Source organism: Aplysia californica, unplaced genomic scaffold (genome assembly GCF_000002075.1).
Source record: "Aplysia californica isolate F4 #8 unplaced genomic scaffold, AplCal3.0 scaffold00026, whole genome shotgun sequence".
In the NCBI taxonomy this organism is placed as follows: Eukaryota; Metazoa; Mollusca; class Gastropoda; order Aplysiida; family Aplysiidae; genus Aplysia; species Aplysia californica.
In genome coordinates this window covers 632,050-648,818 of record NW_004797296.1, presented here as the reverse complement: position 1 = coordinate 648,818, position 16,769 = coordinate 632,050, and the positions used below count along the sequence as shown (strand labels likewise).

General features: G+C 38.3%; 1 protein-coding gene across 1 annotated transcript in view; it reads left to right on the top strand.

The window, feature by feature from the left end:
• LOC101850530 (cGMP-dependent 3',5'-cyclic phosphodiesterase) overlaps positions 1 to 16,769 on the top strand; it is a gene marked incomplete in the record, with an annotated part of 165,720 nt that overhangs the window by 118,149 nt on the left and 30,802 nt on the right. Inside the window, 6 exon segments of the mRNA XM_035973122.1 lie at positions 4,469 to 4,546; positions 8,046 to 8,106; positions 9,608 to 9,689; positions 9,996 to 10,030; positions 10,925 to 11,040; positions 11,966 to 12,043. Of these exon segments, the coding sequence (XP_035829015.1) occupies positions 4,469 to 4,546; positions 8,046 to 8,106; positions 9,608 to 9,689; positions 9,996 to 10,030; positions 10,925 to 11,040; positions 11,966 to 12,043 (450 nt within the window).

Here is a 16,769-nt window from a genome sequence, read left to right as displayed (position 1 = left end):
GGGGGGGAGAGCGGATATGTGGGGAAAGGATGTTGTTGCCCTTGGTAGATCTGACACGCCTCGAGTCCCTTTACTTCCTGAGTGTTGTGCTGATCTGATGGTGCCTTCATGTTCCATACTCCCAACTAGTTTTTTTCATGTTTTGAGAATACTTTGTTGAAGAAAAGAATTGAATACTGGGAGATATTAACTAAAGTCCAATGTGCACATTTTGTCAGAACATATTGTGTTTGGTTGGTCTACATTTCTTTTTTATATTTATGGTCCAGTGAGATTGTTTTTCTATCTGCTTCTCTCTCTCTCTCTCTCTCTCTCTCTCTCTCTCTCTCTCTCTCTCTCTCTCTCTCTCTCTCACCCCCCCTCTGTCCTACCGCCGATCTATCATCTATCATTTGCAGGTGTTCATCTGGTTCAAAGACTTTAAAATTTGTCATGCATAACACCCCCCCCCCCATCTCTCTTCCAAAATGCATCTGTATCATCCCCCTTTTCTTTTTTTTTCTATCTGTCTTCAAAGTTCCCTCTGTATGAGGTGAAAACAAGTCTACAATTAACAAATACTTGTGCTGGACATGTCTGGTGTATGTTCCTCACAACTTGTTGCTGAGTGTTTTTGAGTAGCTGGAATTGTCTTTCAAGGGAATAGTTATAGATTTTTTGCATATTGCAAACCGAATGCAGATTCAGAATTCCTTTGGCAGCATTTGCTTCCATATTTACAGAACTCTTTTAGTAATAATACATTATTTTCGTCCACTTCTCCTGTAAGTTCAAATATAGCTTAGTGTCTCGAATATCAGTTGAATAATTTTATTGCTTTCTCTCCCTTTGTCGAGTTAGCCTTTTATAAAATTGTTTCATGTATTTGCAGTGGACTCTTCACATTGAGACTAGTTTTGGAAGAGTTGAAACTGAAAAGGTTCCATTTTGTGTTTCAAGCGAATTTTAATTATATTTGTTTGTTAGCAATTCGTTTAGTTCAGGTTTAGTTTTTGTTCTTGATTTAAAAATTGGTTAAGTTCAGTATCATTGTCATGAAATTTAAGGAATGCCGGCAAGGAGCAGAATGGTTGGAGGTTTTGATAGTTAAAGACTTGAAAAGTCAGAAATAATAATGAAAAATGTTACTCGGACCTGTGTATGCCCATACTATGCACGCTATGCAGTAGTAGTTCTCCTGTATGCACTCATTAATGTTAATTCTCTGCAATAGTTTAGTCTTTCCCCACACCACTTCAACAAGTAAGCACTAAAGTACTTAAATGGAGAGGAATTTTTGCCTCAACAGTAAATGGGGAGGAGAAAATGACATTTCTTGAGCACCTTTTGTTTTGTTTTTTTGTTACAAGAATTTTTAAAGTAAAAAAGCACATAACTTTGTAGAATTTCTATCTTATAAGCTGAAACTGTTTTGTTTTTAAAATAATCGTTATATTAACTTATGTAGTAAGCTCTGCCCCCTACCCATGCAATGCCCTCGTTGACCCGACCTAAGCCCTGTGTCTTGTGAAGTGCACCCAACAACACAGACAATCTTCTGGCTTTTTGTTTTCAGTGGCAATATGGGTCAGGGGTACGTACCCGTTTGCTTGGCTTGAAGTTTGCACACTCCTCCTCATATCTTTTTCTCTCTCACTCTCTCCTGTACTTCCTCTTGCTCCCTCTCCTCTCTTTCTCACTGTTCACATGGGCACCGTCATACTCGGTCCTGATTGGCAGTTTCTCAAGATTGTCAATTATTATTGGTGTTGATTGAAGTAGAATTTGAAATGAAACAGGAAGTAAATAAAATAGGTTAGATGATTTATTCAGAAAGCTCGCTTTAGTGTAAGGTATTTATTTAATGTCTTTGAAAAGTAATTTATATACTCACTGTATTGTTTTCTAAAGGAATCATTCCGGTTTTCGGACTTTAGCGGAGTCTTCATTGTTCCCATCAAGGTCTTGTGAAAGTAAATTCTCTACATAGTTTCCAGTAGTTCGAGGGATTGATCCTGTGACTTAATGGGTCAGACAAAACAAACTGCTAGTATTTTGTAGCAAATCCCACTCCCACCTTTGAAAGAGTTGAAAGTTAAGAGAATCAGACTATCCTTTACGGCTGTCTCTTTTTTGGGTTTTTTTTTTGGCGTAGTCAAATTTAAGGATGAGAATATCTATGAATTATACATAGTCTAAGCTCTGAGAGACGAAAATACAGGGGAAATCACTAAATAGTTGTTTGTAAAGTCTAAAAGTCAACACAATTTCCTTTTGACATTTTGAGGCTTTAAGAAAAGACTATTGTTTTTAATACTTAATGAATAACTATTTTGCTCGGAATAAGAAGTAGGTGTTGATGACTTTCAGAATTGTTATCTGTTAGGAGCAGTAGAGAATTATTGTGCTGCTTTTAAATGGTTGGAAAAAATTATTTAGTCCACGCGTTTTCACTTCCTCACGCCTCTCTGTGAGTCATCCGTAGCACCCAAGGCACGTTAGTCTGAATTGAGTAGTAATCTTCTCCTTTCCCTATCCCAGTATATGCTGTCTGGCTGTTCACAGTTTAGGATCACTCCCTACCTAAAAAATGTGACTTGCTTGAGGAACACTAACCTTACTACCATAGAGCTTTAGTTCATCCTTTTTTAAAAGTTAGATAGGGCCTAATTTTCAGCAAATTTATTTATGAAAGATCCTGTGAATAGAAGTGTTAACGTACGCTCTTTAACATAACATAGTTTTGTTTTTGGTGTGTGCATCAGTTGATATTATTTTAGGGAGTCTTTTGGGAAGTTTGTTTGGGGAAGGGGGGGGGGGGGGGGTGTTGGTGTTTTTTTGGGGGGGTCCTGCCTTTCGTTGGAATTCGGACCAATTTTCATAGTTTGCTTCTATAATAAAGCAAAACAATGCTTTTACTTGTAGAGGGTGATTGCCTTTCACATTTCTCTTTGAACTTTTGTGTTTCTTTGAGTGCCTCACCTCCATTTTTGTTCTGACATTCGGCTTAGTGTTGTGTGGTCTTTCTCTGAATTCCTCTGTCTTTTCACCCTTAGCTTTCTCAATCTTATTTTCGTTTTCTGTTCCCCTCATTTTCTCGTATTTCGCGGAGATCTTTTCCTGTCTTTGTACGTATGCTGTTGAATTCTCTTTACACTTTTTGAGTGAGGTGTTCAGTTTTTCTCAATCACATTGTTCTCTTTCTTCCTCTTACCTGTTGTTTTCTTTTTGTTTTTAATGCTTGGGCCATTTTTTTCTTCTCACTGCGCACAAGTCTCTTACACAACGATGTGGTGATATAACAAAAAAGTCTTACCACCTCTGCCATGATTTTTTAAGAGTCCTTTTTAGTTCTGGGTCCTGCCAGACTAGATGATAGTATTTGTGATTGTCTGTGTCAGTTTTGTTGATGGTGTGAGAACTTGCCTCGTGGATTACTTTGTTATCTGACTGGCTCCAACAGAGGTTGCTTAATTTAAGCATATTATAATGGTAGTGGTCAGTCACCAGAGGGTATTATGTTCTGTTCACAAAGTTTTCTTGGTTCTGAAATGTGTGTACAGTCTGTCTTTGTTTGTTTGTGTATATGTTTATTTGTTTGTTTGTTACATCATGCTGTGTTTCTCAGCCAAATTTGTTAAAGAGAGTGTCATATTTTGTTCACTCTGTTTTCCCTTGATTGTAAAAGAAAAGTCGTTTGAAATGATTTTATAGTTTGTTTATTTATTGGTTAGTTCATTTGTTTGTTTGTTATTTTGTGCTGTGTTTCCCAGCCAGATTTTTTTTTTTTTTTGCATTTGAAGATCACTAGGGACACAGGGTTTGTTTGAAGATAATAACTTTAAGCCACATTTCAAAGCGTTATTCGTCTCCAAATGAGCTCAAACCGCAGAATGGCTTTTTCTTGTTCTTAAATGAAAACCATGATAGACACAAACAAATCTGATTTTGTTGCTTTGAATCGTAGAATGGGACTTCTTAGGGGAGATGTTCTTGCAGGAGCTGTTTTGAAAATATGCATAAGTTTTTGCCTCTCCGACTAGATATGGAGTTTGTGTCATATGGTAAAACTGAAGTGTTATGTACATATTTTTTTTATTTTTTTTTTTATTATTGTTCTTTTTTGTTAATCCTCCCTTGTGAATGTGAAAGTGCATAGTTTTTGGAGGCGCAATGAAATGAACTGTGCAGAATTAATTTGTATTGTCCAAATTTTTTGTCCATAAACTGTTAGTGACCCTAAGCCACTCAACAATATTGTCAATGTCAGAAATGTTCTGTTGTTCTGATCATGCACTGTTGGTGTGTTATGAAATGTCTCAGACCAACACACCACCAGACTTCACCGCTTTGAGGAGGATGAGCTGGAACCTGCACGCAGACGTCACATGTGTACTGAAGAATCTGTCGAGCAGATTTTTTTGCCCTCGCTATACTTTTGTGCAAGTGTTTTGACTCAAGCGATTGTCTCCCTCCCCCTCCTCCCTAGGTGCATATCACCGACAGTGGCGACAGTGGGCCGCGTTGGAAAGTCAGAAGTGGACAGGGGAAGCCTCCTGAGTCTAATGTACTAGTACATCTGTACATCTATGTTCTTCTTGCTCATTATGTCCCTCCACCACCTTTTATTACCCCCTTTTGGCAAATATTTCCCCCCACCACCACACTCAGTAATAACTCTTTTTTGTTTCAAATTATGATTATTTTGTTTGTATTCAACGGTGTATTCCTTTTTTTTATGTTAAAAAAAATTGTTTGGTTGTTTTGCCAGGCACAGTCAACATGTGAAGACTTTTGTTTTGGAGATTTTTAAGGGTTATTTTTTTTATAGTGACTAAGTTTATTTCTTTTTATTGTAAATCGTCTTTCCCCTGTTTATTTTGAGGGGGGAGGTGCTTGTAGAATCTTTTGCTAGCTACCCGCTGTCTTTCCACTGGGCAAATTTCTTGGCTAGATGGCACTGGCAGTAGTTGTCATAGTTTGCCAACTGTTTTTTTTTTTTTCTTTGGGACACACACGTACTGGAGTAGATCCGCCGGACTTGTTCTAGTTGCACCATGGTCACCTATGATGTAAATTGGAGTTATTTTGGGCTGTGCTGCTCGGTGTTCACCCACTCACAGTGTTGCCAAAGTCAGCTGCTGTTTTGTTTTTCTACTGAGTTTTTATTTGTCTTCTTGATTTTTTCTTTTTAATCACAATTTTTTAAAAATACCTTGAATGTTGTTTTTAAAAAAAAGATTTTCTATTTATTTACTTATTCCAGGCCTTTGCACCAGCTATCTAAATCTGTTATGATCACTCAGTTTCTATTTCACTCTTTTCTTTGCTTTCGTCAGTAATATGTGGTGTATCTCTTTGACCGTTTCACACACAGTATTCATCTATCACCAGCATTTACCTCCTTGCTGTTCATCATATGAGTCTTCTCGTGCTTACAAATCAGTATGTGTTGTTTCTTTTCTTGTAACGTCTTCCCCTTTTTTCTTTGTATGTCTGTAACTTGTTGTAGTTCATGTTCATCATTTTTTAAAGATGTTTTCTTCTCGATGCCTTGTGGCATCGTTGTCTGTTGTGATTTTGTGTTTCACTGATGCTGCTTAGGAAAAATGCTGTCTGCAAGAGCAATTCTGGGCTAGTTTTTTGAGCTGGCTAATTCTTCTGCTTTAGTGTTTGTCCCCCTACTTAGAGACATCCGAGTGTAGAAAGATTTGCCATTGATGTGGCAGTGAGGTTTATACATGCCGAAAGGAATGAAGCCCATGCTCACTCAGTATATGCAGTTGTCTGGGGGCATCCAGATTTTTTTTTTTGGATAGATGTTTTTCAAAAAACGATAGTATAGCTTATATATTATGATTAGATGCACAATTATTGATAGAGTTTATATGAATTTGTGTGTGTGTGTGTGTATGTGTGTACAAGAATGTGTAATTGTTGAATCAGGATGTAATGACTTTACTGGGAGAAATCATCTGATATTGTGTTAGAGAACATGAATATTGTACCTTGTAGAGATATGGAAATGTTGAAGGTATAAGTAAATAGTTTTATTTGACTCTTCTGTTCTGACCAAACGATCTGAACGTCTTGATGATTCTGAAAGGCCATTGTATGTAGCATACCTGGTTTCATGGTGTTTCCTCTCCCCTTTTTTGTTTTGAATCCAATATTTTTTCTACCGGTGCCGGTAGAGTAGTGGGATACACAGCAGTAGACATAGCTCTACTTCTCCTACCCTTTTTTTTCAAGCCAACTGAACCAAAACCCTTCCCTTTCCCTCTCCATAGACTTGTTACGTTGTCCTCATCATCACTTCCCCCTTTCTAGACATCTTAGCAGCCACATATGTTAGCTCTGGTAGAAAATGCTTAAATGTTATATTTTTACCTGAAAGGGCATCAACTACCCCCATATGAATACTAGCTGACAGAACTGGTAATGCGTCTCAGTTACCACCTGGTAAAATGTTGACTGTCTGCCCACTACCCCATAGGAACCTCTGATGGGTTAGCTAAGGTCGCTATAATGTTTTTACCTATATTTATTATTTTTGTAACGAGGGTGAAATCAGAAACTTCAGTTGCAGTGTGACCCCGGCAGTGATTTTTCAGAGAAAGCTGTGTATTTCTCTCGCTTGAAAAAATAAAATTGAAACCGATTGATGAAGTGAACTATGAAACAATGAAGACCTTATCACAGTATGCATCAAAATTGTAGTCTGTTTTCTGTTTGGTATAATGAAATTGTTTGAATAATGACTCTATTGTTCGGTCGGTTGTATCGAATATCACATGCAGTGACTGATATTATTCTGTGATGCCAACAGTCTTACAATTAATTGAATACTAGATTTATACCGTTTACAATAATTTTTATTCTCCTCCATAAATCTTCCTCATGTTATTTTCCTTACGCGTAAATTTTCGTTTTTTTTTATAAAGCACTATTTTTTACCACGAAGATAAAAGCTGTACAGCTGAATGCATCAATCTCTGTCACATCTATAGTGATGTTTTCAGATGGATAGATTATGATTGTCCTCATCAAGGCAGATTGTTGTGTGCTTAATCGTGATATATTCATATCTCCTTCATGTTTCACCAGTATTCTTTTGTGTTCTCCTCCTCTTCCTCCTCCTTCCTCTTTCCATTTTTCCTAACTTCACAATACATCACAGTCAATCGGAAAATCAGAGCACATTAATAGCATGTAGATACAGTGGAGCAATAACTGATCCGATCTTTTCTTGTAATAATAATTATTGTTTTTCTGTAAAAAGCAATGCTAATAGTGAATAACCACAGTGGCTCAATCATTAATCGTCATGGATATGTGAATGTCTCGCTCGACCAGCTGGAAAGCTGTTTTAACATTACGTATAATATTCTAGCGAGCACATCCGTTCGTTGTAAATTTGTTTGTATGTGCTTTGACCCCCCTGTTTGAAGCTTGAGGCTATAACTGGAAAACTGGTTCTAATTGCTATTAGATGTTAACAGTCTTTTGTTGTGCAAAGCCTGTTAGTTTTGTTGAAAAGGAAATAAGATTACTAATATATGTTTGGAGGAGACTGAGATTTGATTAAAGGTTCTGTCAGAAAAAAAAGAGTTGAATGCTTTTTTAAACTGGATGTTTCAGTAAAGTCATTTTTAAACAGCGACACTTTTTTCTCTCTAAAAAATCAACTTATACAGCAAAGTAATGTGTTGAAAGAGTCTGTAAAGAATTGATGCTGACATGCTTTGATAGGATGAAGATTATAATGCTTCTTATGCTCACTTTCTTTGCATTGTTTATATAGAAGTAAGTACGTGTGGCTATCCTCTAAGATATTGTTGACTACAAAGAGAATCCCTGTGAAAGTGACTGTTACAAGATATCCAAGGATAGACAATGATTGCATGCTTCAGAGAATTTATCGTGCCCTCATGAGATACATATAATCACTTGCTTAGTCAGTTTCATCGTACATTGTCAGTTTTGTTTCCTTTACGTAAATGTTTCTGCCAGAGAGAGTTTTCAAGTTGTAAATTTCATTCTTTTTTTTCCCCTTTTAATTTCAGGTTCAGGGTGAGATCAGGCTTCCAAAAACACAAGGAATTGCTGGCCATGTCGCTACAACGGGTTAGTAGGACAACATAATATAAGAGTGTCTTGATTGACTCCCCACTATGTTATATGACCAACTATGTTATATGACCTGTTTATGTATTTCTTGTGCCGGAAAACTGTTACTAAAACTAAACTAAACTGTGTGACCATTGGTAAATGACACATGTACTGACGCTCGACTTTGGTGTGTACTGACACTTGACTTTATGTGCCATTGGTTGATGACTATGTGTGTCATTAATTGGTGACATATATACTGACACTAAACTGTGTGTGCCATTGGTAGATTAAATTTACGCAGTTTAGTTTTTAATTGAATAGGACAGGTCCTCAAGTCATGGTTCTAATTTTGGGAATCCTTTTTTTTCTTTCTTTTTCTCAAAATTGAAAAGAATGACTCAGAAGCTTAAGGAATGACATTGGCAATATGTTATGTTGTATCTGTAATTGTGGAAGAGAGAGATGGGTGTGTTGGGCTGATCTTTTAGAGGGTGCCCCTTCTTCTTTTCTCTCCCTGTGTTGTTTCTGTCTGCTGTTCCACTCTTTTTTTTCCCAACAAGTGTTCATAATTGTCTCCTGCCCTGCACCTTTTGACTCTACCTCTCGTAAACTTAATTTGAAGGGGATAGGTGTGAGTTTGGATAGTGTCCTGGCTCCTAGAAAGTTTTCAGTTTACCACGTGTACCTGTTTTCACAAATCAGTCGCAAATATATTCGTCATTATAATTATCATTGTCATATTTCTTCCACCTTACCTATTGTAACCATCTGGCATCTACGGTAATGTATTTTCTCCAACATTACATCAATGCAATAGACTCCAACCAACAAACGCATTGTCCAGGTCTGCCTCAGGAATTTCTCCTCTAGGAGGACAAACAGAACCAAGATATAGAATTTTGTCAAACCTGTTCTAACGACCACCTGTAGGAAACAATCGCCTGTACAGACAACCATATCACTTCCCGCAGCCCTCCTTGCTTTTTAGAAAATGATATGATGACACTGTCAAAGACACTCAATTGTTTAAGACAACCACTTTTCTCCTCGACCATGGATAGCCATCATGGATAATTTTAACTGTAGTTGAAACATTCTGATCTCTTATTGTACAAAAAACATTTCCCGTACACTGTTCCATTTTCCTTCTCACTCGCTCTGTCGTGTTTTTATCAGTCACATACTATACTTACTCATCAGCTCACAGAAAAACACTATTATGCTACCAATGTCTGCTGTACAGTAGTCAGGCACTTCGTTGTCACATACACAAGACACGAGCTGAAATCCCTTTCAGGGAGATTTGTTTTTTTTACATGGAGTGTCTTCACCTGTCGTGTCCTGGGACTTTGTATCCCTCTCAGCCTCTCAGAGCCCTAGTTGGCCCTGTCAACCAGGGTCAAAGCATAGTGCCTCGTCAATGCCTGTATTATGTCAATGGGGGTGTAAATAATACACCTAGTTACTAATGCCATTACTGATGTGCTGTTCTCTTTGTCCTGGTATTCCTCAGGGACGCTGCTAAACATCCGAGACGCGTACTCCCATCCTTTGTTCTACAGAGGGATTGATGATTCCACTGGCTTTAGGACACGGTAAGTTATTTGATAAAAGTTTATAAGTTTTATGTTCAGGTATTGTGACTTCAGACAAGTTGTCATGTGGGTGCTCTGGTGGGGTTTGCTTCTTATTTCCTATGAAACCTCTATCATCCTTATCTCCCCTTCTTCTTTTTTATGTTTGTTACTCTCTTGTAACACCTCTAATCTTCTGGCGCTCATATGACCTTATGCAGTCGTGAGCGCCGTAAAACCTCTACTAAAACTAAAACAAGTAGTTATGACCTGTCAACCTGTGGTTTATCCCTTCCTTCATTTTTCTTTTGTTCTTTTGTGTTTCAGGAACATCTTATGCTTCCCTATCATGGATGAAGAAGGTAAGAAAAACTTGTGTTTTGCTTGCTGTTACTTATTTATCAGCATAAAAATGCTTTGTGATGGTCAATGATAAGTTGGGTTTTTTGTTGTTGTTGTTTTTTAAAAATTAAATCATTGCTTGAAGTTATCACCTGTAGCTCTTTGGTGGAGTTGGGCATTTTGGTCCTACTTTCTTTCTTTTTTTCTTTTTTTTTTTTCCTCTTTTTTTTAAAAAGATGTTTCTGAGTGAATTAAAATACTTATTTCTAAATAACTATGATGTTTTCAGATACTCTTTTAAACTCTTTTTTCTGTTCACTTCTAAAGATGGCCATTTCAGAAAAGGGACATAACTTTAATTCTTATTGTTTTTGCTGAGAGGAAGAAGTGAAGCAACAGTATGTTAAGTCCCTTTGCTGATAGATTTCACAGCAGGATTACCCAGTGCGATGACTTAGAGTGTCTTCTAGGATACAGTCTTTACTTAATTACACTCAGAAAAGTTTCAAGGCTGCTGGTTACGAACTTCACGCTTGTATTGATTTTGCCATAGGACCTCCGGTTCACTCATATGGCTTAATGTGTCACTGCATCTTGAGATTTGATAGTCTTCAGTCCAGATCTTATTCAAAGGTCTCGTTATTCTAGGGTTTTTTTTTAGAATACCAAAATCTCCAAACAATGCAAATTCAAACGAAACGTCCAAGGCTGCAAATAATTTTTTTTGCTTAGTTTCCTCGTAGAAATTAGGGTTTTTTGGTTTGTACTTTTGGTTTTTCCTTTTTTGACGACTTTTCATGTTTTTGTGGGGTAGAAGCCAGATGTTGTTTAATCCAAAAAAAAAAAAAAAATCAAGCTTGATACACCCAGCTCTCATAAATCTTAAAAATCTGTTTGGTCTTTATCATGTCCAGGGGTAGTGCTGGGTGTGGCTCAGCTGTGCAACAAGAAAACCTTCCAGTACTTCACAACTTTCGATGAGGATATCGCATCAGCCTTTGCCGTCTACTGCTGCATCAGTATCAGCCATGTGAGTACAGCTGTGTCATGTCGGGACCGTGCTAGGGGTGAGGGGAGTGGGGAGGGAGGAAAGATGGGAGAGGGAGGGAAGGGAGTAGCGAAAGAAGTGGGAGGTGGAATTATTTATATTTATATATGTACTGCAACTGCATCAGTATCAGCATTTTAAGTAGTAGTAGCTGTTGTGTTGGAATTGTCAGGGGGGGGGGGGGTTATGTGATGTGCATTCACACTGGCATCTGATCTGTGGTAGAAAGGCTAGTCTTTCCGCTGTCTGATGCTGAGGACATGAGTTTGATTCCCGAGTGGGGACGTATTTTTTATTGAGTACCCGCGTCTGCTGGTTGGACTGCACAAGCAGAGCCAAAGCAGTCTGTCTCCTAAGTGATCTAGACAATGTCAGTGGGAGCATGTTACACCATGTTTACAAATTTACATACATTCATAATAAAGATACTTGGCTGGTCTGAAATATGACAAGCATTAGACACGTCAGATACCTGATTTACAACGTTGATAATGTTAATTTGCTTTTGAATTTTTACAGTGTTTTGTTAGTTACTTTTTTATGTGGTTGTAGTCGTTTTAAAGGTTTTTGAGATATAGAAAGAATAACTTGTTTATTTGAGAGTAGGATTCATGTTGATAGCAAATATTTGTACAATGTGTGTTATATATAAATGTCTATACATAATATATAATTTGTTTCTATAATATGATCTTAACCTTTGGAAATTAAATGCTTGTTTTTGTTTCAGATGAAGAACTGGTGTCAGTTTAAAAATAACTTTTTTGTGTTTCAGACGATTTACTTCTTTGTTTTTGGAACAGAGGGTCTCCTTAGTTTTTCTGGGTTAATGCCATCGAAAAATGAAATACTGGCCGTGGCTGATGGCGTGAAATAATCAACTGCTTCCTTCTGTTCCTGCTTTCAGTCTCTCATGTATAAGAAGGTGATTGACATCCAGTACAGAAACAGCCTAGCCAATGAGCTCATGATGTTCCACATGCAGGTAACACCCACGTTCCCCCAGCCCCGTCCCCCTTTACCCACCTTCCCACCCACACTCCTCACAGTAGGAGGAGGGCCAGTGTGTGTTTTAGGGCTCCTCCAGCATTGTTTGGGCATGAACGTAGCGGAGAAGAAGTCATGGCGTAGTAAACCCTTCTCCTGTAGCCTCCCCCTCCTCCTCCTCTTATAGTTGACAGACTGACAGACTTCCCCAGTGTTGATGTTGTGAGCCTCGGTGTATGCTGGAGATGGAGAGAAAGAAAGAAAAAAAGAGCGAGTGAGAGAGAAGCAACAGGTGCGGTTGGGTTTGTAGAGGAACCGGCCTGGTGCGCTCTCTGCATGGACTTTTCACAGGGTCTCTGCAGCTCTTCAGTGTTGTCTTGTTTCTCATTATGTATTCGCTTTTTTCTCTCAGCTTTTTATGATTTTTGTCAATCTGCAATTGGTGTATTTCAGATATTTCTAGCCGGTTCTTCCCTCAGTTTTGTAGAATTATTGTGTAAACATTCCTGCCTCCAGTCACCTTTCTTTGTTTCATCCTGTTAATGTATTTTTCATCTTCATTCAATATTTTTACAGTAGTTTTTTTCTTACTTTTTCAATAACTTTTTTAAAAAAATCTTGTGCGAGTCATCCATTCAGTGCAAATGAAAGAACATTGAAAAGATTAGATATCTACTTCAGGAATTTAAAATTTGTCTAATTTTATTTTCCTTTTCTATAATTAAATGTAATATGCGAATTAGCATTTATATATATATATTATTTCCTTACTTTATTCTTTATAATTACTTTTTTTTTCAAAGCATTACCACCAGCGAGATCATCTTGGATCCGGTTGTTCTCCATTTTCCCTTTACTCGTTCACCAGTCTTAGTTGTTTGCACTCAATGCATGGTTCCAGACTCTCCGAAACACTGGACAGTCTAGACATTGAAGACCCGGACAAGGAATGTGTAGAACTCCCAATCTCCTTTTCTGTATTAAAAAAAAATTTGTTGGTTAAACTATTGATAGACCATGTGGAAAATTCTTTTGTAGTGAATATGATGAAAATGTAGAAAGCAGAGTGCAGTGATGAGTTATATTCGGAAATGCACTCTCTATGTGAATTGTCAGTTGAATTTTGGCTTTTTATCATATTGAAAAAAATTGGTTTTATGTTTTTTTAAAGAGTTAGAACTATTGCCGTTTTGCATAAAAGTGTAGTTCTCATATCAATGGAGAAAGTATCCCATAAAGCTTTTTGGGAAGACATACTGCAACAGTAACAACTAAAGTTCACGGTTCTGAAGTTTTGAATCAGTCATTTACACACTAATGGAAGTTTCTTCTAAGCGGCTTCTCTGTTGTGTAAGATCCTTGCACATTAATGCTGTGCATTTTAGATTTTAAAAAAAAATATTGTATGTTAAAATTACATACTCATTGATATTGCTGTTTGAAGTTTCACTCAGCATTTCACCAGCAAAGACTAATTCCTCACTCGCAAAAACATGTCCATGTTGAATACATTACCTTCGGGATTTCCTAAATGGCCTCTGTCCAGTGTTCCTGTGAGTAAATATGTATGTGTATGTCCATTTCTCTAAGTGCCGAGGTACAGGCTCTCCAGGCAGCTGTCAGACAGCTGGGACTCATGGCACGTCAGGGCAGGGCTTTCAGCTCACACTGTGTGCACTCGAGTTGAAAGAGGCTCAAATGATAGATGGGGCGAGAATGGTGGACAAAAAAGTTCTGTTGGTGGTACAATAGTGAGTGAAGAGTAAGATCATTGCTGTTCTGTATGATGACTTATTTCTGTCTTGAAAAATAAAACTAAAAAAGATTTGTTAAATAAGGAGTCTATAATGATAAAGACGTGATGGAATTGGAAAATTGGAAATACTGTTTTGTACAAAAGGAACTAGACATTATACAGTCGGCTATTGCAATGCCCAAAGTCCAAGACCTCTCCTTGCTGCAAAACTCGAAAGAAAATTGATTGGATTGAAAAGAGGGAGGGAGAGAATGTTGATTTATGTTGTTGAAATTTAGCGAAAACAACGCGAAAGAAATTGATTTTTAAATACCCCTAAAATGGTCAAAAGACCTGTCATAATGGGTTTTTTGGTATTAATATAAAGAAATACATTGCTACAGGTTGAGAAGAACAGAAAACTTTAGATTTTTTATATTTGGGGAGTACAGATAAAGGGTGAAGACGTCCAAACCTCATGCTAAATACTGCAAGGGGATTCCATGATGCTCTGAGGGCAATGTGTATTACAAGAGTGCCATGCACTTGTGACAAGTGTTAATGTTACTTGTGCAGTATGGTAGGAGCCCCGCCCGGTTTGCTCATGGTCTGTGCTGCACTGATGTACTGTACGTGTGATGTACGTGCCCGTGACTGCCTTCATGTTGTCCCCTGCTGGTCTGGCAGCTCAGATGTTTGACTTGTGCCTTCATAACCGACTGAGAGAAGTAGACTGCTGAAACAAAAACAAGAAAGTTGTGAGTTAGGAGGGGTTTTTTGTGCGCATGTATTTTTTTGTCAATTCGGTTTTATGTAAAAAAAGAATAATTCTTTAATTCTTTTAAATTTCTTTTCTGTTTTTTTTAAAAAGATGACAAAGAATGTCCCTTAACTGTATCACATTTGTTTTATAATATAGGGCCCAGGTGCTACTGTTTTAGGGTCAGCGGTGTCTAAAGACCCCAAAGAAACCAGATTCATCACTGCAGTAATACCAAGCTCACAGCTTGCGCTTTTTTTCTTTTGCAAATATCAATTACAATCAAGGGTCACATATGTAGTTTTTGTTGCTAAATGATGTTTTGACCTGAAAATGGTTGTGCAGCATTATGACAGTCTCCCTCTCTCAGTCCCCTGCATGATGCCACACTTGACTTTGTCTCGTCATGGGTGGCTACAGTGTAATGTATCTTTGTTAGATCATTATCTCTTTCTTTCTCGGGAAGGCTTCATGAAATTCCACGTTCAGATGAGTGAGTTACCCTTGTATCAGCGAGTTTTGTCTCTCACATGAGTGAGTTTTTTTACTTAAGAAATTGAATAAATAAATAAATAAAAATCATGAGTGCGCTGTTCCATTCATATGCCCGTGTATGGACTCGTGCAGCCTTCCTGTGTCATCTCTCAGTTGTTGCCTGTCTTGGGTGCCCTTGAGACAAACTCTCTGAGTCTGAGACGCCGGTCTCCGGGACAGCTGCTGTTGCATGGAGACTGGCTGAGGTTTGTGCCAGGGGTGACAGTGTGACCATTCAGATCTTAACTACAGCATATTGTGTCCCGGTTTACTTAACAATTTTTTTTTTCTCTTTGGCTCTAAATTAGCGGCTACTTGCGTGTAACCGAGGTTTCCCTCGTTTCTTTTTCTCTCTTTCTCTGAAACGTATTATATACTTGTGTAATAAGTTATGAAGTTGTTGTCTCATCCGGTTGATTTCACAAGAGCTGTTATGTCAATACAATAAGAAACAGCAAAATCAGGCATGGCGGGTTTTGTTGCTGAAAAGTTGTGAAATCTGAGGTTTGTCGTGTTTAACCAAAAATGACACTTGGTATTTACGATTGAAAGAAAAATCGTTTTGATTTATATAAGAAAAGAAAATAACGAATGACCGGACTTCAATATCTGAGCTAAATCTAAGTGGTCACTTGAGAGTAGAACGTAGAATCTGCATATCTTTATTTTTTGTACCGATGTCTTTATTTTTACAACTTTATTTGGACAGTAGCTTTTCCTGCACCTGTAGTTGACATATTTATTTACTTTTGTGCATTTTCTTTTTTTTTCCCATCCTCTTCGTCCCTCTTTTTAAAAAATCTCTTCGTGTTGGTCGGCCCCTGTGATTTGATTCTCCACACACACCCTGCGTCACTGGTGGTTAATTGTTGTGGGCGTGTCCTCCCTGTGTGGTGGGCGTGTCCTCACCTTGTTGTGGGCGTGGTCTGGTGTGTCGTGATGGGCGTGTCGTTGTTGTGGTGGTGCAGTCCTTGATGTACAAGAAGCTGGTGGACACGCAGCACCGACAGAGGCTGGCCAATGAGCTCATGTTGTACCACATGCAGGTAAACAAACAAACAAATGAAGCAAACGAACACACGTGTGTAAGTAAAGACACAGCACACGGGAAGATCCATGCGTAGTTGCTGCGTCATGGCTGCAAGATCTGACCTGACAACGCATGCTGAAGGAACCTTGGTTCTCTATACTTTCTTGCATGCAAGGGCCACAATTGCGTGCTTGGTTACACATGCAAGTTCAGTCGACATCCGCTTGCGTTCACATATTATTCACACTTACACCCATGCAACCACACACGGACAGGTCCACACTCACCACCGCCTCAGAAGTGCAGTCCAACAAGCCATTATACATACATGATATCATGTGGTGCGACGCCTGATACATGTATCGCCAGACTTGCACATACAGTTATACACGTCTCCGCTATGGTGCCATATCTAGCATGCACATGCAGCTGTACACATCTCCGTTATATATGGTGCCATTATTATGTAGCATGCACATACATTTTTTACATGTACACACCTCTCTCCTCTTATGGTACCTTGTCTAGCTCTTTTGTGATGCCATATCTACCATATGTGCATGCAGCTCTACACGTCCATAATTTGTGGTGGCATGTCTGGCATCAAGCATGCACACATAGCCTTACGTGTTCATCCAGGATGGCACTTCTGATTCCAGTGCACA